The 24,447-nt window shown below is 46.3% G+C and overlaps 3 protein-coding genes across 3 annotated transcripts; 1 reads left to right on the top strand and 2 right to left on the bottom strand.

The window, feature by feature from the left end:
* The first annotated feature begins 8,522 nt into the window (after positions 1 to 8,522).
* On the top strand, positions 8,523 to 11,412 carry LOC135827617 (uncharacterized). Its single transcript, XM_065340083.1, has 4 exons — positions 8,523 to 8,915; positions 9,142 to 9,286; positions 9,447 to 10,120; positions 10,295 to 11,412. The coding sequence occupies exons 1-4, from the start codon at positions 8,529 to 8,531 to the stop codon at positions 11,054 to 11,056; spliced, it is 1,968 nt and encodes a 655-aa protein (XP_065196155.1). The 5' UTR covers positions 8,523 to 8,528; the 3' UTR covers positions 11,057 to 11,412.
* Positions 11,413 to 15,744: 4,332 nt separating this feature from the next.
* LOC135827318 (uncharacterized) lies at positions 15,745 to 18,611 on the bottom strand. The gene is made up of 3 exons (XM_065339842.1): positions 17,870 to 18,611; positions 17,036 to 17,709; positions 15,745 to 16,861 (listed from the first exon to the last, which is right to left on the bottom strand). Exons 1-3 carry the CDS (start codon positions 18,189 to 18,191, stop codon positions 16,100 to 16,102), a joined length of 1,758 nt encoding a protein of 585 aa, XP_065195914.1. The 5' UTR covers positions 18,192 to 18,611; the 3' UTR covers positions 15,745 to 16,099.
* On the bottom strand, positions 18,214 to 19,732 carry LOC135827240 (uncharacterized). Its single transcript, XM_065339769.1, has 4 exons — positions 19,400 to 19,732; positions 18,967 to 19,211; positions 18,585 to 18,758; positions 18,214 to 18,311 (listed from the first exon to the last, which is right to left on the bottom strand). The coding sequence occupies exons 1-4, from the start codon at positions 19,582 to 19,584 to the stop codon at positions 18,214 to 18,216; spliced, it is 702 nt and encodes a 233-aa protein (XP_065195841.1). The 5' UTR covers positions 19,585 to 19,732.
* Positions 19,733 to 24,447: the final 4,715 nt, after the last annotated feature.

Raw genomic sequence — 24,447 nt, 5'->3', positions numbered from 1 at the left:
ATGCAGCAACTATCCACGACCCCCCCCCGTAATAATTAAAATAATGTTATGTAGAATTAGATGACCAGTGTTCCCTTCACACACAGTGCACATTATAGTGCCGTTAGGTGTAAGTTTAAGATAGCTGCCTGGTTTCTCTACCGGAATCACCGAAAATTACATGTTTTCCAGTAACTTGTAAACATATGGTCCCCGTTTTCAACCTTAAGAGAGCATGTCTGAGAAAACAAGAATATTTGTGCAAGTTGATATCTCCAATTTCGCCCAAAGTTTAGGTAAGATTCCTTTGGGGTGAAGATCGACTGTGCAAAGCCCGCGGAAAATATTCTGAAGGGAACCTTGAAATTGGCAAACACCTCAAAAATGGCCGAAAATCACATGATTCATGGGACTACAAACGAGCGACGCCACAACGTACAAGAATAAGCTACGAACAAATCTCCATCAAGCCAACATTGCCTGACCTTAGAAGATTTCTTCGGGCAGCACCGCTTAACCACGCCAGCATCCCAGAAGACGAGGGCCATCATCCCTTGATGCAACAAATGGTCATTTTGAAAATAGCCATATTACAAGCGCTGATAAAACAGTCAGCTACTTGTACGTTCTCAATAAGCAAACACTATACATGTATATCACCAGCAGATAGTAGAACACCTCTTCTAGCACTGAGGACATGTCCCCGGCGTCATCCCTTTCAGGGGTTTTTCTTGAAATAAACAATTTTGAATTTTTCCACTCGACCATTCTGAAATACGTCCAACTCATACCTGCGCAGGAAAGCTCGCCCCTCCGCGACGTCTAGTCAGCAATTTCTCCTCCAACACCACTCCCAACGCTGCAGAACAAAGCGTATTGTTGACTCTGACAAGGAAAATCAGCGGTGATCACTCCAAACGACAAGCTTCTCCTTGCGCCACCAACATTTTTCGGTGCAACAGTTGATGCAAAAGTGACTGAATTTTTGCGCTTAGTTTTTGGATTTGACTGCAAGACATGCTGAACTCACGTGCCTCGTGACGTAGAATAATGCACACGATCACGATCGTTCCTGAGGCGCTATTCGGAACGGACCATGATGGAGGAGGTAAGACGCATTGTATGTCGGACACTCCTGCATGCTCTGCTCAGAAAATGCAGAAACTATTGTTCTAGCACTAGCCCTATTGCAATGGAAAGAATTCATTGAGATATTCCCTCTTGCAGTGAGAACTGATATGCATTTTTTCGCACCAACCTCGCTCATCCCATACATGGTTCAACAGGAACCGTGGCTAGTTTGCATGCTGATCCTCGACGTAGATCTGCAACAGCAAGGAATGACCGTGGAGCATGCCATCAAGGTCGCTTGGAGTTGACCTGCGCGCGGCCTAGACTGGTTGCATGGGGTGTGGCAAATTGGCAATGGCCCAGACAGATCCTGCCGGCAATTCTTTCGGAAAAATATCGAAGAATTGAAAGAGCGGAAATTGCCGGCAAAATCGGAGCTAAATATCGAGATGTTGGGTAAAATCGATGCCTGATACCTAGCTTTCCTTGTTTCTTACCCGTCGTTCTACAACTAACTGGCTAACAGCTCTAGCACATCTTGGATGCGCACTCCAACAGCCTTCCAACTTGGAAGGTTCTACGTTATAGAAATAACATAAGGAGGGGAAGGTGAGCGCAACTAAGATAAGCACGACCTGAAAGTCTCAGCTGTGAAGGACGTTAGGGGATGTTTATGCATGTCGATGACGATACTGGCAGGACCATTGGACAATACGGTCAAACCACGATTCCAGAACGCAAAGCAACATTCCACACAACCTGTGTGGCTCAAAAGATGCGAAGATCAATAAATGGGGAAGCTATGCGAACAAGAATCATGAAAAACCGAGCGCCTCAGTAAAACAGCACTGTACTTCGACTATGACAATTTGGATGGACAATAAGCTGTGGTAATAAGCAGCAGTCTCACACGACGATCGTTTCGCCGTATAGATAAAGACGGCTCATCAGGTGTCCAGGAATGGACTCAGATGGAGAGTCATGGTTTAATTTTTTACAAAAGATAAAGACCAAGAAACTACAAGTTACGTTATACTGTCCACTAACACCACCAGTTACTAAACAATCAGCTCATGCGATAACATTGCACGACACTGACCGACGGCACTGACGTCCTACAACTAACTGGCTAACAGCTCTAGCACATCTTGGATGCACACTCCAACAGCCTTCCAACTTGGAAGGTTCTAAGTTATAGAAATAACATAAGGAGGGGAAGGTGAGCCCAACCAAGATAAGCACGAGCTGAAAGTCTTAGCTGTGAAGGACGTTGGCGGATGTTCATGCATGTCGATGACGATACTGGCAAGGATCGGATTACACTGCCCGTCGTCAAGTGAGGACAGGCAGGAACAGATTCCACTGCCCGTCGTCAATTGACGACAGGCAGGAACAGATTCCACTGCCCGTCGTCATTTGACGTCGGGCAGTAGCCACTGAACTGACTGTCTACTTCATGGTCTTTCATTGGTTACTTGCCGCATGTTTCTTAAAATACAAGGCACTGGATTGCGCGGAAATTCGAAAGAGCGACTACGTGGAAAACCGACAACATAAAAAAAAAGCTGATTATTAAAATTATCTAAAGCAGAAGAGCGGCTGGTTGCAACCACAACTGTCATAATGGCGCTCCAACATTTTGATCTGGAACTGGGAGACAAGAAGCCCCTTTGAACGATATTGGCGATGTGAATGAGCTCCTTCAAAAAATTGAGGAAGAGACTGAAACTTTTATCGCGGAGTCGCTCGCGAAGGAGATATTGGACGACCCGGATGAGCCTCAACCAAAGCGCGCAATGCTCAGCAACCTGCGGGACCCGCGCAATTTTCCGAGGTTTCCAATCAAGCCCTGGGAAAAATCCGTTGCAACAGAACAGTCAGAATGCCCGATTCCAAGTCGACAAAATGTCAATGGCCACCACGAGAAAAATTAGCATTATGGACTATACTACTACTGCACCAGAAAACAATTACTAAACACAATGCAGGTGTGTACATGTATGTCATGTATCTCTTTATTTGGCTTGGGTGCATGCATGCTCTTTGGCTTGGGTGCACACGGGAAACACGTCGTTCCAGTCACTCATAGTCAGTCACTACCGCTGTTCATACAGCCCTTGCCGCTATCGCGGCGCGGGCTGGATTCCGCGGTACTGCCCTCGTAATCGTGCAGGAACCTGTACCGTGAAGTCCGCTGCAAACGCCCACTTCGCTGCAAACGCCCACCCCAGTGGGTCCATACTATTTCCCTCTTAGTCCTGGGGCCCAAATCTAAATTTGCATGAGTGGAAAGACCATGTCCTAGGGATGTCGAAACGGCTTTTTGTCATGTCCAGAACTAGGGCATAAGCTGGGGAGAACCAATTTTAGGTTTCGTTAGGGAAGTCGTTATTTTACGTTATTTTACGACTCCTTGATTGAAATTGGCAGCATGTGATACGATATATTACTGAAAATTAGTGCAGTCGATGTGGTTTTGTTCTTGTGTTTGGATGACTTGTAGATCGTGGTTGTGCTTTGCCGAGCGTTCATTTCGTCTCACTTCCAGCTACCCTCTTCCCAAAGCAGTCGTCACCCTTCATCCATAATTCTTCCTAAAGCTGGCACCTTCTTTCGTAAATCAACCCTTTTTTCTTTGAGTGTTGCCTGGAATAAACTTCCTGAAGATATTCGTTCACTCTCTACAGCAGCGAAATTTAGTATTGCTGTTCGTCGGTATCATTCGCAATCTATGTTTTCTTTGAAAGGTATTCCTGACTTTCGTGTCTAGGCTAACCACATCTACGATAGTTTCAATACGGTTTGTGTATATGTCAGTTATAGTAGTCCGCAATGCTGCTTTTCTAATTCTCATTTATATGATTAGCATGCAATGTACTACCTGAAGTACTGAATTTACTTCTTCTGTACTCTATCTTCTAATGTATCTTCTACCTCTTCTCCCTTACGAACATACTTTCTCATTTTCCATACTTACTTAGGAGACTCCCTTCGATAGGCATCTATTTGCCTCTGGAGGATCCGTGAAATAAAAATCAATCAATCAATTTCCTACTGATGGTGACTAGAGATGGCACAGATTGATTTGTTGTAAAATTTGATCAAAATCACCCCCATACATGGATCTTTCGTATGGGAGGATTTCATTTATTGGGACACTATCTCGACAACATCAGCGGAAGAGAGCTAGCACGAGCCAAGCAAAGAACACCGGAAAACGGCAGAGTGATAGCGATCATAAGCTGATCCTAGCAAACGAGCGATATGGAAGATGTTGTAAATAATAGCGCAGTAGTGTATTTTGTCATTTGCTGCAGAGTTGAAAAGTACAATTCAAATTCAAATCAATTCAAAAACTTCAATAGTGCGGTCCACCAGCTTTAGCTTTCAGTCTCACTGTCCGATTCACAGTTGGACTTACAGTCCAATCCACTGTCGAAACTGCCTTCACCCTCATCATGGCATTGTGCGCATGCGCGCGCACACACACAAACACACACACGTACACATACCGCACAGCACATGGCATTGTCCTCGCGCGCGCACACACACACACACAAAACCCCACACGCACACACACCGCACAACACAAGGCATTGTGCGTGCGCGCGCGCGTGCACACACACACACACATACACAACCCCCCCACACACACACGCCGCACAACACATGGCATTGTCCGCGCGCACACGCGCCCACACATGCACAAACCCCACACGCACACACACCGCACAACACATGGCATTGTGCGTGCGCGTCCGCACACGCACACACAGCACAACACATAGCACGCTAAAGATCAGCAAGAACCTCCTGCGACTGTGGCTGAGATGGCGCTGTAGAAGACACCGCAGCTGCTGCTGGTTGCCTCGCGACCGAGGTTGTAGTCAAAGCCGTACTAGCCTACATGCATGGACACCTTGGTATGGATATCCGCAGCTGCCGCTGGTTGCCTCGCACCCGAGGTTGTAGTCAAAGCCGTACTAGCCTACGTGCATGGACACCTTGGTATGGATATCCGCAGCTGCCGCTGGTTGCCTCGCACCCGAGGTTGTAGTCAAAGCCGTACTAGCCTACATGCATGGACACCTTGGTATGGATACACTCATGTACATTGTATTTTGTTGTACTTATGGCCACTTGCAACTTGCAACTTGCAAGTACGAAAAAAGGCACAATTTCCCGAACTTTGAGGCTCCATAAGTACAACAAAGTGAATGTACATATATATCCCCGGGTGCTAAAGCATAATAATTATGAGGATTTTGTGAGTATAATGCGAGAATCCATGAAAGCATAGTTCCTTGATTTCGCGAGCATAATCCGCCGGAGCCAAGTCACTACACTTCAACATCTATCAAATGAAGATAAAGTGGGCAATTTCGCTTTCTTGGTCATCAGATTGATGCATGGTAATAGGCTACATCCATTCTAGTATTTCCATGGCCGTCATACCACGATAGCTCCTCTGGGGCAATTTTCAGGAAAATGAAAGGGAATGAGCATTATCAAGGACATTAGTTGAAGAGTGTTTGCATAATCTGTGCACTAATGTTTACCCGCCCCAAATTCGCGATTCTTGCCCGACGGTTGTATGTTGATCATATACTCCGTCCTGTATTCAGCATTTTTCCTGCCCATGCACCTTTCTTTTGTCTGGTTGGCATACGAGCAACTCAATATGGCCGACACCTTCAATATGTGTTCATATTGTTTCCATCTAGCTGAAATAATGGCTTTTCAATGCAGTTGTCAAAATATTAATGACACTGGTTGGCCGTTCTAGGTATACGTACTCGCCATTTTGGTACCTCATCAATTAGAAATCAAAGGTTTATGGCAGACGAAAGAGGAAGCGAAACTAGGAAAAGTCAAAAGATTTGAGCTTATTCTAAATAGCCATATTTCGGTAATTCCAAAAGTTTGACTCGCTCGGTGTTAATGACAGTAGTAAGTGCGGGGCGGGTTCTGGTGCACTTTTTGACCTTTGACCTTTGGGCCAAATAAGGCACACTGTGTCGGGCTCGTTTGGTCTGGCTCGGGGACTCCCCCAGGGTTTGACCTTTGGGTTAAATAAGGCACACTGTGTCGGGCGCGCTTGGTCTGGCCCCGGGACTCCCCCAGGGTTCGACCTTTGGCCCTGCCATGCCATAAATGTCATCATGTTCTTTTCCGTGGCGACCGTGCACTTGTGCAAGTTCGTTGTATTCGCACCAGGGAGTAGTAAAATACGTACTATTCCCTGATTTGCACATCGTAGATGTGCAGTGAATGACATATTGCGCATGCGCGCATACGCACGCGGAGCGTGCGACCTTCAGTGGCCCTGCGTGTGGAAAAGACGTATACACAAGGTGTACTAGTACACGTGTCATTGTAGGGTGATAGCCGACCTCATATACGCTGTACGGGGAGATTATTTCCTCAGTATGTTGTAGGCAGTGCTGGAGGTGACGTGACGATGGCGGAGCCAAGTGCAAAACGATCTAGGCAGCCCAGACAGCCCACCTCGAGTGCCGTGCGTGGGTTTTTGAAAAAGTTTTCTTTGCCAGGTTCAGGCACTGATCCTCTCGTCTTTTTCAGCAGCCATCATGACGAGCTCAGACAGGTTCTCCTCGAGGAGCTTCAGTCTCACCCTTTCAAGGTGGTTTTAGTTTTGAGGGTGGAGATGACACGAGAGTCGGCCACGGGTAGTACGTCTGCCGTCCCGTTTTTTAGAAGTAGACCGGCTCGGATCCTCAGCGAAGGGGATATTGATAGTGCAGTCAAGACGATGGTGGCGAGGATCACTGGTCTTATTGATAAGTGGGTGCAGAACGGATCCGACTGGACCGTTTCTCGAGTGAGACAGCTGGATGTGTCGACAGCAAAGTACACTCCTCTTCGAGGTGAGTTTCTGTTCATCCGGCAGTGTTTGTTCGAAGCCTGTCGAATTTCTTGTGGAAAGTTGTAGATGTTTTGTACTAGATGCACAGTTTTTCGTGATTGTCGAGAGGGTGTAGTTGTGATGTGGTGTTACTCTGAGCAAAGCCTTCGTTGTATTTTTGTGGTGTACTGTAGGTGGTGCAGCTGATATCCCACCGAAATTAGAAAAAAAGAAGGCCATCATTAACGTAAAGAACAACGATGACAGGTGTTTGATGTGGGCGTTGTTGTCAGCGCTGCACCCCGTCGAACAGAATGCTGAGCGGGCATCCAAGTACACCCAGTATGTTGATGAGCTGCGGTTCGATGGTGTGATGTTCCCTGCAACGCTCCGTGATGTACCCAAAGTGGAGTTACAGAATGGTCTTGCAATCAATGTGTTTGGCTACGAGGGGAATCTGTACCCACTCTATCTCAGCGAGCGACATGAGACTCCGATCAACCTCCTTCTACATGACAACCACTTCACATGGATAAAAAACTTCAGTCGTGCATGTGAGAATAAGAACAAGCGGGCAACACACTACTGCTTGCGATGCCTCTCCGCACACAAAACAGCAGACTCCCTGCAGCATCACAGCGAGAGATGTCAGGTGATGAAGCCCGTGCCAGTCGTCATGCCCACAGCAAAGGACAGCATCCTCAAATATACAAATTTGAAGCACAGGATGGTGGCTCCATATATCATTTACGCTGATACGGAGGCCATCATTGAGCCGATGGAGGAACAGCATGGCAGCAGCACTGTACGCACAGCACGTCACGTGCCATGCAGCATCAGGTATGTTTTGTTGTTGGTGTTGTTTTTGACTAATGTTTGCTGTACTCGGGCCTGCACAGTGCTTGCTGTTATTCCTTCTTGTCTTGTTCACAAATTAGGTGTTCGTGTTGTAGTATGTGCATTTTGTGTGATTCCATTTTTTCAAAATCACTTATTCTTACTTTCCCTCTTCTTTTATGCTCTTGTAGATATGCTGCCATCCGATCCAACGGTGAAGTCCGGGGCGAGTTTGACGACTGCAGTGAGAATGCCATTCACAACTTTTTCGACAGTCTCAAAGAGTTGGAAGGCAGTATCCAGGAGGATTTGGCTGATATCAAGCCAATCCGCATGACAGCAGAACTGGAGCTTGAGTTTCAGAACGCAGTCAACTGCTGGATATGTGACGAAGTACTTGGAGAAGATCGTGTTCGTGATCATGATCATCTCACTGGTAAGTATTATAATTTTTTTGTTTATTTTTGTTGTTTTGCAGTTGTGTGTAGATATGCACATGATGTGTATAGTGCATTTTCATGTCTTTGTAGCTGTTTGCATCTGTGTTTTATCACGGTGTATTGAATTGTATTGTCTGTGGTATCACCTTCACTGTAGATGTTTACTATGTTTGTGTATTCCCCTCTTTCTGAATATCTGCACAGGCGACTATCGTGGTGCTGCACACTACCAGTGTAATATTCAGCTGAGTATCTACCCAGATCGCCAGATCATTCCGGTTGTGTTTCACAACCGGAAAGGGTATGATGCCCACCACCTCATCGCCCACATTGGTATGACCGAGGTTGAAGAGGTGGAGTACGAGGATTCTAACCAGCGTAAGCGGATTAGGAAGGTTGGTGAGATCAGTGTCATCGCCAACAACATGGAGAAATATATTTCATTCAAGTGGCGTCAGTACCGCTTCATTGACTCCATGGCCTTCTTGAACTCCTCTCTTGACTCGTTGGTGAGCAACACCCCGGAAGATGCCTTCAAGCTTACTCGTACATTAGCCCATCATGACCTTCTCCGGCGTAAGGGTGTCTACCCCTACGAGTACATGGACTCCTTTGCTCGGTTTGATGAGACACAGCTGCCACCTAAATCAGCATTTGAGTCTAGTTTGACTGGAGAAGGTATCAGTGATGCCGACTATGCCCATGCTCAGAACGTATGGCAGGTAAGCAGCTTGTGCCTTCTGTATTGACCCTCGGAATTTCCCTGATGCCATGCTTTTTGCATTATTGTGCTCTACTTATGACTTTGTATGCTGTTGTGATGTGCCCTACACATTTTTTTTGTACTCATTGCTCTCTATCCGTGGATATGTGGATGCTTGTGTGTATGGATGTGTGCATGCGTGTGTGCGTTGCTGTTTTTTGTTTTGTTTGTTTTTTGTTTTGCAGACATTTGAGTGCAGTACAATGGAGGCCTATCATGACCTCTATTTGCAAACAGATGTCTATCTTCTAGCAGATGTCTTTGAGCATTTCCGCAAGACGGCATACAAGACGTATGGGTTGGATCCAGCTCATTACCTTACTCTCCCAGGTATGTTCATCAGTCTTTGTTGTTGTCCAATGTATTCTCTCCTTTAGATGGTGTTCTCTGTTAGTATTCTTGTGCTTTCTTGTCGGTGTATTTTTATACTTTTTGCACGGTGTATTGACTTTCGTGTTTGTGTTCTGGTGTGTTGCATGGTGTTATGTAGGATATGCATGGGATGCTCTACTACGGTTCACCCAGATTGAACTGCAGCTGCTCACGGATGTAGACATGCATCTGTTTGTCGAAGCCGGTCTACGTGGGGGCATCTCAATGGCGTCGCAGCGGTACGGCAAGGCCAACAACCCAACGATGGGTCAGTACAATCCTGCCGAGCCCACATCATACCTGCTATACCTTGATGCCAACAACCTGTATGGCTGGGCTATGTGCCAAAGTATGCCGACATCTGAGTTTGCCTGGTGTGACAAGAACCTGTCCGAGATACTGGCACACCCTGTAGATTCGAGCACTGGGTTCATTGTGGAGTGTGATCTTGAGGTACCCTCTTCGCTTCACCACTACTTCAATGATTATCCACTCGCACCGGAAGTGATGAGAACATTCTCAGATAAGCTATCACCATACCAACAAGCACTTGTGGAGGAGCTCAAAGTGTCAGCCGTAGATGGAGTCAAGTTGACACCCAGTCTCCTACCCAAGTCCAAGTATGTGTTACACTACCGTACACTGCAGCTGTATTCGCGTCTGGGCATGGTGGTGACCGCTGTTCACAAGGTGTTGGGATTTCAGCAGAGTGCCTGGATGGCTCCCTACATCAATCTGAACACTGCACTTCGCACGAGGGCTACAACCGACTTTGAGAAGAGCTTTTACAAGGTAAATGCAACCGTTGTGTGCAGTCCCGTATGTTGTTGTTGTTGTTTTGTCACAATGTCATATACATGTATGGTGCAAGTGTGACGTGGAGTATGCTAATTGAAAATATGCTGATGTGAAGGAATGGCATGATATGATTCTCATGTGTCATGTTTGCCTGTTTGTGTGCTGCAGCTGATGAACAACTCAGTCTTTGGCAAGACGATGGAGAACGTTCGTAATCGAACACGCATCGATCTCTTGCGAGAAGAAAGTGAGGAGCAGGTACTGAGGGCAGTGAGCAAGCCTACATATGTGCGGCATGACATTTTCCCGAACGGGCTTGTCGGAATAGAAAAGCAGTACACTGAGATCAAGCTCAACAAGCCGGTCTATGTGGGTATGTCGATACTAGACCTGTCAAAGGTACACATGTACTCCTTCTACTACGATGTGCTGAAGGAGCAGTATGGTAGCAGAATCCGGCTGTTGTACACCGACACCGACTCTGTTATTGTGCACATCACCACCGGTGATGTTTATGCAGAGATGGATCTGTCTCTGTATGACACCAGCAACTTTCCCACTGACCATCCTCAGTACACTTCTGCCAATAAGAAAGTGGTTGGCAAATTCAAAGATGAGCTTGGTGGGAAATCCATGGTGGAGTTTGTAGGTCTAAGATCGAAGATGTACTCCTACATCGGACAGGAATCGGCCAAACGGGCCAAGGGTGTGCGAAAGGCAGTCCTGGCAAATACCATCACCCACAAGGACTATGTAGATGCACTGCTCAGTCATCGTGTGTCTTCCAGGCCTATGACGGGTCTCCGATCACATTGCCACACAGTGTATGAGGAGGTAACCACCAAGGTGGCATTGTCTCCATTCGACTGCAAGCGGTACATACTGGATGATGGCATGGCCACACTTGCATATGGTCACAAGGACATTTAATGGACAGGACCCCACATTGAACATGTTTCATCATTTTCATACAAAAACTCCCCGCCGTTCTTCTGTCATTAATTCCTCCTATCTTGGCATGTCGGGCCGGCTCCAACAATATACATTTTTTGTTAAATATTTCAGGCTTGTGCCTCAATCATATTGCAGGATATAGTGCATCGTGCGGTATAATAATCTTCATTGTATCATCAAATATTACCCTACACACTTTGGGTTGCAGTGTGTGCACAGCATAGTCCATATATCATCAAATTGATCAAGTTCAGTATCTGCGGGCATATATTTCCCCAGCTTGAGAAAATGCTTATATACTTGCGTAAATTTATGCTCACAATGATTACATTAAAATGAGATTAACTCTGCCACACATTATATTACCAGACACTGTTGTTGTTGTTGTTGTTGTCGTCGTCGTCGTTGTTGTTGTTGTTGTTGTTGGTTGTTGTTGGCTGTTGTTGGCTGTTGTCGGTTGTTGTTGGTTGTTGTTGGTTGTTGTTGTTGGTTGTTGTTGTTGGTTGTTGTTGTTGGTTGTTGTTGTTGGTTGTTGTTGTTGGTTGTTGTTGTTGGTTGTTGTTGTTGGTTGTTGTTGGTTGTTGTCGGTTGTTGTTGGTTGTTGTTGGTTGTTGTTGGTGGTTGTTGGTGGTTGTTGTTGGTTGTTGTTGTTGGTTGTTGTTGTTTGTTGTTGGTTGTTGTTGGCTGTTGTCGGTTGTTGTCGGTTGTTGTTGGTTGTTGTTGGTTGTTGTTGGCTGTTGTTGTTGGTTGTTGGTTGTTGTTGTTGGTTGTTGTCGGTTGTTGTTGGTTGTTCTTGTTGGTTGTTGTTGGTTGTTGTTGTTTGTTGTTGGTTGTTCTTGGTTGTTGTTGTTTGTTGTTGTTTGTTGTTGTTTGTTGTTGATTGTTGTTGGTTGTTGTTGGCTGTTGTCGGTTGTTGTCGGTTGTTGTTGGTTGTTGTTGGTTGTTGTTGGCTGTTGTTGTTGGTTGTTGGTTGTTGTTGTTGGTTGTTGTCGGTTGTAGTTGGTTGTTGTTGTTGGTTGTTGTTGTTTGTTGTTGGTTGTTGTTGGTTGTTGTTGTTTGTTGTTGGTTGTTGTTGGTTGTTGTTGGCTGTTGTTGGTTGTTGTTGTTGGTTGTTGTTGGTTGTTGTTGTTTGTTGTCCCATGGGACAATGAAACTACAAAGGAAAGTGGCTACTGACGAGGCACCTGTGACCACGCCAATGCCTGAAACTGATGAAGCTGAGGAACGGAGGATCCTTGAGTTGGCCCTTAGCCGACTTGAGCGTGATTAACGCAGTGTTTACACTCTCCTCAGCAAATCCCATCAAATCGGAGCACATGTTGACGGGGGCTTAGAGTTGGCACTGCTCAGTAATGGCAAAATAATTTAAATGGCCGCCAAGACCTTGCTCAATAGGCGGAAGAGTCACCTGTATGCAATACGTTGTATATGTCGTGTGTGTGTATTGTATATGCATTGGGCTCGAGTAACTCAACAGCATTCGCTCAGTAACACTCAACACTCCCACCATCAAATGGGAATACACGTGTTGAAGCAAGCTTAGAATGAGCGTTACTTGGTAATAACAGAATGAACCCGATGACCTACATGTACGTAAACAGGTGGCTAAATCACTGGTAAACAAATGCATTCGGCATGAGATAAGCATTAACTCACTCATCAACTGTAATATGTTCCATGCGGTCGCCAGGTGTGTGTCTCTGCTAGGTAAATGGACGGGATAAGGTATTATGTTCAGTTCATGTTCGAGTCCGTTGTAGTTTTGACAGAGATCGAGATGTCACGCTGGCTGCTGAATTGGATGACGGCAACGCAACCCAATAGTGGTCAGGAAGTTGGTCCACGAGCTGCTGTTGTCCAACGGAAAGATGATACTAGTGATAGTGACGAAGATGAACGCAGAAGAAAGTGTTAAATTTGTTCTCAGGAAGAGGAAGAGAGTGACGATATCATCCTTGCTCCTACCTGTCATGTTGAATCCAGGATTTCTGGGTTTTGTAGGATCGTTGCCACGCAAGCGTCGGTTCTGGTCGGCTCATGCTGATGGCGACGATGACGGTGTTTGGGAAAAAGAGATCTTGGGGACATGGAGTAGACTTGGACAAGACTTCCAAGGTGTCCAAGATGAGAGGTTCATCGAAAAGTTTCGAGTGACCAAATGCACATTTCTGGCTGTGCACGATTTGGTCAAAGATACCATTGATTGTCAGACGACGCACTTGCGCAAGTGATCTCTGGGAAAAACGTCTTGCAATATTCCTCCAATGGATGGCTCATGCCGAGGAATTCCAGCAGTTGGCAAAAGAGTATCGCATTAGTACTTCTACAGTCCATAGCATCGTGCAAGCGTGTGTATCTACATTCCGGCAACTTGCCCCTAAGTTGCCATTGACGGCACTTTCATGATTTTCATGAAAGTGCCGTCAACGGCACCAGCACAGCCAGGTAGGTGGCACAGAGATTTAAAGCCGGAGACAACGTCAGCTACATTGAGCTGGTCATGAAAATCATGAAAGTGCCGTCAATGGCACCAGCACAGCCAGGTAGGTGGCACAGAGATTTAAAGCCGGAGACAACGTCAGCTACATTGAGCTGGTCTTGGGGAAAGACAATGAACTTAGGGGCAAGTTGCCGGAATGTAGATACACACGCTTGCACGATGCTATGGACTGTAGAAGTACTAATGCGATACTCTTTTGCCAACTGCTGGAATTCCTCGGCATGAGCCATCCATTGGAGGAATATTGCAAGACGTTTTTCCCAGAGATCACTTGCGCAAGTGCGTCGTCTGACAATCAATGGTATCTTTGACCAAATCGTGCACAGCCAGAAATGTGCATTTGGTCACTCGAAACTTTTCGATGAACCTCTCATCTTGGACACCTTGGAAGTCTTGTCCAAGTCTACTCCATGTCCCCAAGATCTCTTTTTCCCAAACACCATCATCGTCGCCATCAGCATGAGCCGACCAGAACCGACGCTTGCGTGGCAACGATCCTACAAAACCCAGAAATCCTGGATTCAACATGACAGGTAGGAGCAAGGATGATATCGTCACTCTCTTCCTCTTCCTGAGAACAAATTTAACACTTTCTTCTGCGTTCATCTTCGTCACTATCACTAGTATCATCTTTCCGTTGGACAACAGCAGCTCGTGGACCAACTTCCTGACCACTATTGGGTTGCGTTGCCGTCATCCAATTCAGCAGCCAGCGTGACATCTCGATCTCTGTCAAAACTACAACGGACTCGAACATGAACTGAACATAATACCTTATCCCGTCCATTTACCTAGCAGAGACACACACCTGGCGACCGCATGGAACATATTACAGTTGATGAGTGAGTTAATGCTTATCTCATGCCGAATGCATTTGTTTACCAGTGATTTAGCCACCTGTTTACGTACATGTAGGTCATCGGGTTCATTCTGTTATTACCAAGTAACGCTCATTCTAAGCTTGCTTCAACACGTGTATTCCCATTTGATGGTGGGAGTGTTGAGTGTTACTGAGCGAATGCTGTTGAGTTACTCGAGCCCAATGCATATACAATACACACACACGACATATACAACGTATTGCATACAGGTGACTCTTCCGCCTATTGAGCAAGGTCTTGGCGGCCATTTAAATTATTTTGCCATTACTGAGCAGTGCCAACTCTAAGCTCCCGTCAACATGTGCTCCGATTTGATGGGATTTGCTGAGGAGAGTGTAAACACTGCGTTAATCACGCTCAAGTCGGCTAAGGGCCAACTCAAGGATCCTCCGTTCCTCAGCTTCATCAGTTTCAGGCATTGGCGTGGTCACAGGTGCCTCGTCAGTAGCCACTTTCCTTTGTAGTTTCATTGTCCCATGGGACAACAAACAACAACAACCAACAACAACCAACAACAACAACCAACAACAGCCAACAACAACCAACAACAACCAACAACAAACAACAACAACCAACAACAACCAACAACAAACAACAACAACCAACAACAACAACCAACTACAACCGACAACAACCAACAACAACAACCAACAACCAACAACAACAGCCAACAACAACCAACAACAACCAACAACAACCGACAACAACCGACAACAGCCAACAACAACCAACAACAATCAACAACAAACAACAACAAACAACAACAAACAACAACAACCAAGAACAACCAACAACAAACAACAACAACCAACAACAACCAACAAGAACAACCAACAACAACCGACAACAACCAACAACAACAACCAACAACCAACAACAACAGCCAACAACAACCAACAACAACCAACAACAACCGACAACAACCGACAACAGCCAACAACAACCAACAACAAACAACAACAACCAACAACAACAACCAACAACAACCACCAACAACCACCAACAACAACCAACAACAACCAACAACAACCGACAACAACCAACAACAACCAACAACAACAACCAACAACAACAACCAACAACAACAACCAACAACAACAACCAACAACAACAACCAACAACAACAACCAACAACAACAACCAACAACAACCAACAACAACCGACAACAGCCAACAACAGCCAACAACAACCAACAACAACAACAACAACAACGACGACGACGACAACAACAACAACAACAGTGTCTGGTAATATAATGTGTGGCAGAGTTAATCTCATTTTAATGTAATCATTGTGAGCATAAATTTACGCAAGTATATAAGCATTTTCTCAAGCTGGGGAAATATATGCCCGCAGATACTGAACTTGATCAATTTGATGATATATGGACTATGCTGTGCACACACTGCAACCCAAAGTGTGTAGGGTAATATTTGATGATACAATGAAGATTATTATACCGCACGATGCACTATATCCTGCAATATGATTGAGGCACAAGCCTGAAATATTTAACAAAAAATGTATATTGTTGGAGCCGGCCCGACATGCCAAGATAGGAGGAATTAATGACAGAAGAACGGCGGGGAGTTTTTGTATGAAAATGATGAAACATGTTCAATGTGGGGTCCTGTCCATTAAATGTCCTTGTGACCATATGCAAGTGTGGCCATGCCATCATCCAGTATGTACCGCTTGCAGTCGAATGGAGACAATGCCACCTTGGTGGTTACCTCCTCATACACTGTGTGGCAATGTGATCGGAGACCCGTCATAGGCCTGGAAGACACACGATGACTGAGCAGTGCATCTACATAGTCCTTGTGGGTGATGGTATTTGCCAGGACTGCCTTTCGCACACCCTTGGCCCGTTTGGCCGATTCCTGTCCGATGTAGGAGTACATCTTCGATCTTAGACCTACAAACTCCACCATGGATTTCCCACCAAGCTCATCTTTGAATTTGCCAACCACTTTCTTATTGGCAGAAGTGTACTGAGGATGGTCAGTGGGAAAGTTGCTGGTGTCATACAGAGACAGATCCATCTCTGCATAAACATCACCGGTGGTGATGTGCACAATAACAGAGTCGGTGTCGGTGTACAACAGCCGGATTCTGCTACCATACTGCTCCTTCAGCACATCGTAGTAGAAGGAGTACATGTGTACCTTTGACAGGTCTAGTATCGACATACCCACATAGACCGGCTTGTTGAGCTTGATCTCAGTGTACTGCTTTTCTATTCCGACAAGCCCGTTCGGGAAAATGTCATGCCGCACATATGTAGGCTTGCTCACTGCCCTCAGTACCTGCTCCTCACTTTCTTCTCGCAAGAGATCGATGCGTGTTCGATTACGAACGTTCTCCATCGTCTTGCCAAAGACTGAGTTGTTCATCAGCTGCAGCACACAAACAGGCAAACATGACACATGAGAATCATATCATGCCATTCCTTCACATCAGCATATTTTCAATTAGCATACTCCACGTCACACTTGCACCATACATGTATATGACATTGTGACAAAACAACAACAACAACATACGGGACTGCACACAACGGTTGCATTTACCTTGTAAAAGCTCTTCTCAAAGTCGGTTGTAGCCCTCGTGCGAAGTGCAGTGTTCAGATTGATGTAGGGAGCCATCCAGGCACTCTGCTGAAATCCCAACACCTTGTGAACAGCGGTCACCACCATGCCCAGACGCGAATACAGCTGCAGTGTACGGTAGTGTAACACATACTTGGACTTGGGTAGGAGACTGGGTGTCAACTTGACTCCATCTACGGCTGACACTTTGAGCTCCTCCACAAGTGCTTGTTGGTATGGTGATAGCTTATCTGAGAATGTTCTCATCACTTCCGGTGCGAGTGGATAATCATTGAAGTAGTGGTGAAGCGAAGAGGGTACCTCAAGATCACACTCCACAATGAACCCAGTGCTCGAATCTACAGGGTGTGCCAGTATCTCGGACAGGTTCTTGTCACACCAGGCAAACTCAGATGTCGGCATACTTTGGCACATAGCCCAGCCATACAGGTTGTTGGCATCAAGGTATAGCAGGTATGATGTGGGCTCGGCAGGATTGTACTGACCCATCGTTGGGTTGTTGGCCTTGCCGTACCGCTGCGACGCCATTGAGATGCCCCCACGTAGACCGGCTTCGACAAACAGATGCATGTCTACATCCGTGAGCAGCTGCAGTTCAATCTGGGTGAACCGTAGTAGAGCATCCCATGCATATCCTACATAACACCATGCAACACACCAGAACACAAACACGAAAGTCAATACACCGTGCAAAAAGTATAAAAATACACCGACAAGAAAGCACAAGAATACTAACAGAGAACACCATCTAAAGGAGAGAATACATTGGACAACAACAAAGACTGATGAACATACCTGGGAGAGTAAGGTAATGAGCTGGATCCAACCCATACGTCTTGTATGCCGTCTTGCGGAAATGCTCAAAGACATCTGCTAGAAGATAGACATCTGTTTGCAAATAGAGGTCATGATAGGCCTCCATTGTACTGCACTCAAATGGCTGCAAAACAAAAAACAAACAAAACAAAAAACAGCAACGCACACACGCATGCACACATCCATACACACAAGCATCCACATATCCACGGATAGAGAGCAATGAGTACAAAAAAAATGTGTAGGGCACATCACAACAGCATACAAAGTCATAAGTAGAGCACAATAATGCAAAAAGCATGGCATCAGGGAAATTCCGAGGGTCAATACAGAAGGCACAAGCTGCTTACCTGCCATACGTTCTGAGCATGGGCATAGTCGGCATCACTGATACCTTCTCCAGTCAAACTAGACTCAAATGCTGATTTAGGTGGCAGCTGTGTCTCATCAAACCGAGCAAAGGAGTCCATGTACTCGTAGGGGTAGACACCCTTACGCCGGAGAAGGTCATGATGGGCTAATGTACGAGTAAGCTTGAAGGCATCTTCCGGGGTGTTGCTCACCAACGAGTCAAGAGAGGAGTTCAAGAAGGCCATGGAGTCAATGAAGCGGTACTGACGCCACTTGAATGAAATATATTTCTCCATGTTGTTGGCGATGACACTGATCTCACCAACCTTCCTAATCCGCTTACGCTGGTTAGAATCCTCGTACTCCACCTCTTCAACCTCGGTCATACCAATGTGGGCGATGAGGTGGTGGGCATCATACCCTTTCCGGTTGTGAAACACAACCGGAATGATCTGGCGATCTGGGTAGATACTCAGCTGAATATTACACTGGTAGTGTGCAGCACCACGATAGTCGCCTGTGCAGATATTCAGAAAGAGGGGAATACACAAACATAGTAAACATCTACAGTGAAGGTGATACCACAGACAATACAATTCAATACACCGTGATAAAACACAGATGCAAACAGCTACAAAGACATGAAAATGCACTATACACATCATGTGCATATCTACACACAACTGCAAAACAACAAAAATAAACAAAAAAATTATAATACTTACCAGTGAGATGATCATGATCACGAACACGATCTTCTCCAAGTACTTCGTCACATATCCAGCAGTTGACTGCGTTCTGAAACTCAAGCTCCAGTTCTGCTGTCATGCGGATTGGCTTGATATCAGCCAAATCCTCCTGGATACTGCCTTCCAACTCTTTGAGACTGTCGAAAAAGTTGTGAATGGCATTCTCACTGCAGTCGTCAAACTCGCCCCGGACTTCACCGTTGGATCGGATGGCAGCATATCTACAAGAGCATAAAAGAAGAGGGAAAGTAAGAATAAGTGATTTTGAAAAAATGGAATCACACAAAATGCACATACTACAACACGAACACCTAATTTGTGAACAAGACAAGAAGGAATAACAGCAAGCACTGTGCAGGCCCGAGTACAGCAAACATTAGTCAAAAACAACACCAACAACAAAACATACCTGATGCTGCATGGCACGTGACGTGCTGTGCGTACAGTGCTGCTGCCATGCTGTTCCTCCATCGGCTCAATGATGGCCTCCGTATCAGCGTAAATGATATATGGAGCCACCATCCTGTGCTTCAAATTTGTATATTTGAGGATGCTGTCCTTTGCTGTGGGCATGACGACTGGCACGGGCTTCATCACCTGACATCTCTCGCTGTGATGCTGCAGGGAGTCTGCTGTTTTGTGTGCGGAGAGGCATCGCAAGCAGTAGTGTGTTGCCCGCTTGTTCTTATTCTCACATGCACGACTGAAGTTTTTTATCCATGTGAAGTGGTTGTCATGTAGAAGGAGGTTGATCGGAGTCTCATGTCGCTCGCTGAGATAGAGTGGGTACAGATTCCCCTCGTAGCCAAACACATTGATTGCAAGACCATTCTGTAACTCCACTTTGGGTACATCACGGAGCGTTGCAGGGAACATCACACCATCGAACCGCAGCTCATCAACATACTGGGTGTACTTGGATGCCCGCTCAGCATTCTGTTCGACGGGGTGCAGCGCTGACAACAACGCCCACATCAAACACCTGTCATCGTTGTTCTTTACGTTAATGATGGCCTTCTTTTTTTCTAATTTCGGTGGGATATCAGCTGCACCACCTACAGTACACCACAAAAATACAACGAAGGCTTTGCTCAGAGTAACACCACATCACAACTACACCCTCTCGACAATCACGAAAAACTGTGCATCTAGTACAAAACATCTACAACTTTCCACAAGAAATTCGACAGGCTTCGAACAAACACTGCCGGATGAACAGAAACTCACCTCGAAGAGGAGTGTACTTTGCTGTCGACACATCCAGCTGTCTCACTCGAGAAACGGTCCAGTCGGATCCGTTCTGCACCCACTTATCAATAAGACCAGTGATCCTCGCCACCATCGTCTTGACTGCACTATCAATATCCCCTTCGCTGAGGATCCGAGCCGGTCTACTTCTAAAAAACGGGACGGCAGACGTACTACCCGTGGCCGACTCTCGTGTCATCTCCACCCTCAAAACTAAAACCACCTTGAAAGGGTGAGACTGAAGCTCCTCGAGGAGAACCTGTCTGAGCTCGTCATGATGGCTGCTGAAAAAGACGAGAGGATCAGTGCCTGAACCTGGCAAAGAAAACTTTTTCAAAAACCCACGCACGGCACTCGAGGTGGGCTGTCTGGGCTGCCTAGATCGTTTTGCACTTGGCTCCGCCATCGTCACGTCACCTCCAGCACTGCCTACAACATACTGAGGAAATAATCTCCCCGTACAGCGTATATGAGGTCGGCTATCACCCTACAATGACACGTGTACTAGTACACCTTGTGTATACGTCTTTTCCACACGCAGGGCCACTGAAGGTCGCACGCTCCGCGTGCGTATGCGCGCATGCGCAATATGTCATTCACTGCACATCTACGATGTGCAAATCAGGGAATAGTACGTATTTTACTACTCCCTGGTGCGAATACAACGAACTTGCACAAGTGCACGGTCGCCACGGAAAAGAACATGATGACATTTATGGCATGGCAGGGCCAAAGGTCGAACCCTGGGGGAGTCCCGGGGCCAGACCAAGCGCGCCCGACACAGTGTGCCTTATTTAACCCAAAGGTCAAACCCTGGGGGAGTCCCCGAGCCAGACCAAACGAGCCCGACACAGTGTGCCTTATTTGGCCCAAAGGTCAAAGGTCAAAAAGTGCACCAGAACCCGCCCCGCACTTACTACTAATGACACAGGTGGCTGTTCTAGGGTTAAAAGCCACACCGACTACGGCCAATTGTGACCACGTTTCTAGGACTCAGACGTGTTTGATCAGCGATTGCACAGTATCATTTGAAACAGGACTGCATCACCATGGACATTCAAGCTCAGACGTGACTTTGGCCGTAGTCTGAATCGCCTATATTATGCTCACGTTATCCTACTTCGGAATCGTGCATTCTCAAGTTTGAGGACTGAATTGGAATGCCGAGTGTTTGTACATTGTGCAATCAACAGTCGACTAGTCATGCAGATTACCGATAGTACTGACATGCTGGTACTGTGTGGGGATATCCTGCTCTACAAGGCGCCGTCAAGTGATCTCGTGCGTTTGAAGAGCGTGAAGTCAGTTTTCAAGTGTTGGCCATCAGGAAGAAGACAATAGCCCTTGTCCACATGTCACGCTGGGCGCAGGTTAGCGACTCCACTTTTTACTTGGCCCGCGATGACAATTGTCATATTCTTCTTGACCGAGTGAGGAGAGTGTGAACGTTCAATTGGAATTCACTCAATTAGGCCCGTGCGTTGCCATATCGACTCCATCTGGATTGGCTTCTCGCCCCGCGCCAAAGCCCCATTGCATAGACAGCCCGCACGTCATTGACGAACATTATTCGGCGACGTTGCACATGCTCTCAAGTACGCCACTCACCTGCGTGTCACTTCAAACTATTCAAGACGATTATCATTATTATGCCAAATGTTGCACAGTTGTTGAGGTCATCCTGAAGCAACACTGCTCTTCAGCCTGTTCAGATCACACTAAAGCCACACTGTATTCGGCCACTCGAATTCCTTGTACAGTCTACTCAAGCGAGCGTACATGTATGTACATGTACATTGGCATTCACCACCACCGCAGAAACGTTCAACGGCTCAATGCTGCTGCTTACCCCCAGGTTAGCGCATCTACATGTACATCTACATAATAGATGTACATGTAGATGTAAATCCGGTTCATCGTCGTCTGGAGATGACTCTACATGTACATGTACATGTACGATGTAGGTACAGCAGTTCCCCGGTGGTTTTAAACCTAAACTGACACATTTACCCGACCCGTATCCGGCACACACATACATGTAATCTGCTCGGGAATGGGTTAAAGCCAGGCCTCGGCGGATAATGGTAGCTTTGTGTCTAGCATATCTAGCACTTTCTGCAAACTAGTATTGCAAAATACATGTACATGTACATGTAGTGGATTTTCGTGAGAATTCACAATGCCCTTGCGACTACTACCGCGCCCTTGCCTGCTGAGTAATAGTAATTCCGGGCTTCTTGTATTTTTCTGTTTCGTAGAACATGACTTATGCTACAGCATACATGTACATGACTATACAAGGTACATGTTTGCTGTTATCAATCTGCAACATTAGTAATCTATACCGATAGTTCCATTTTTCCGAAGCAGAATTCAAGCAATATCAGTGACTTAATACCCTTCTTTGCGACCTTGAAAGGCGGGGTCGAGATATCTACATGTTTATCGGCATTCCCTCCTCTCTAGTCCTTCCTCCTTCTCCTTCTCCTCCCCTCTCTGTCCTTGTACTAGTATCTAGGTGTACATGTACAATTATAAATGCACATCCTTTTTTCTTTTTTTTCCGGAAACTTTCTCAATAATTTATTTATAATTATAGTATAGCCTCTTGTACGGGCAAGAACAAAGTAATACAGTTAGCGTGTGTTGACGAAGAAAATAAGCGGAAACGTACTATGCCGTGAAGCACGCATGAGGCACGATCAGGGCAAATGACAGCTGAAAAGGTCGAAATCTATTTGGTCTATCTACACTTGTACATTAACAGTGGTGTGTTTTCCCACTGCTTTGAACAAGTACTTGTTAGTATGTACATGTACAGTGTTGCTCAATGAAATCCAGTCGCGGCACTCAAGTGCGCAGTCCAGAACTGCGAACACTGGGGCTGGGAATGATGCAAGGCGCAAATTTTAGTGACGCGACTGGATTTCATTGAGCATGAGCTGCACTGTACATAACGCTAGACTGCAGACTTCGTACAGTAAAACCCGTGACTAATGACCACCCCTTCCGGCCAGAGAAAGAGGTCTTTAGTGGCAGGTGGTCCTTAGTTAGAGGTTTGCACCGCACAACCATACATGAAAGTGAGACAGACCGTGCCTGGCGAAGTGGTCTGTAGTACCAGGTGGTTCGCTAGTCACGGTGGTCTTTAGTTACAGGTTTTACTGTCCTAGCACAATACGTGTTGTATCACATCATGACACATGACGTACTTGATCCCAATGCTACACGACAAAGAGTCCAACTCAACAACTGTTATTGTGTACTGAGTCTTGACACGATCTTGTCAGCAGCATGCACCCAGTGCAGTCCACTTCTAGACTCCAGCCTCAGTCGAGGTAAACGTCCTGTCATCAGAAGCACCAGGTTCAGGTCGGATCAAGTCCTGTAACTCCTGTCAGTAATAGCCCCAGTTTGATGTAATTTAGCACAGCAACTGGGCTCAACCTGAGCCAGGGCCAGTGGGCAAACGTGACTGACTACCAGAGCTGTCATATGTGAACTAAATTAGCACATGGTCTTATGCTCCGAGTAGCTTAGACATTTGTGTATCAATCCTTGTTGAAACATTCATCTGGGGATGAGCTAATTGTCTCCAAAGTAAGGCCCGAAACACTTCGTGTGCCAGGGCAGTTTGCCCACCACATCAATGTACGGCCGTCTCCGCCGCGGACATGGCCCCTGTCCTCAACTGGCTTGGCGCTCTGAAGTGGCACCAGGGCGACTCATGCATGCCGCAACAGGTACGTGCCTTTGCAGTCAAGAAACCACACACACACACACACACACATACACACACACGCACACGTACAAGCGACCCGAACGTCTGCTGCGTAAGTACAAGTAAGGCAGTTGCATGCGCTACAGGTGCATACCAAACATATTATCATACAGCATTGAGTGACGAGTGCCAGTAGTGGTGGGTTAAAGAACAAGGGACAAGGCCAAATAACAACACGTTACTTCGAGTGTTATGAAAAATGATGAAGATAACGACGTTGATACCGCGTCGCCCCTGACAAGGTGAAGGCGTTGCGCGCCCTCGCGCGCGTGTGCGTACGATAGCGTGCCGGGATCGATGGAAGCTGACCCGTGGCGGGGCAAATATTCCGGGTCGCAGAAGAAGTCACAGAAATGACGCGGTCGCCTTCGAAAATCCACCCTCCCCGTGTCCGCGTTGTGATTAGTGATGTGCTCTTGTTCCGTTTC

The sequence above is a fragment of the Sycon ciliatum genome, chromosome 11, assembly GCF_964019385.1.
Source record: "Sycon ciliatum chromosome 11, ocSycCili1.1, whole genome shotgun sequence".
In the NCBI taxonomy this organism is placed as follows: Eukaryota; Metazoa; Porifera; class Calcarea; order Leucosolenida; family Sycettidae; genus Sycon; species Sycon ciliatum.
The sequence above is the reverse complement of the archived record's forward strand: the minus strand, read 5'-3'. Positions and strand labels throughout refer to the sequence as shown.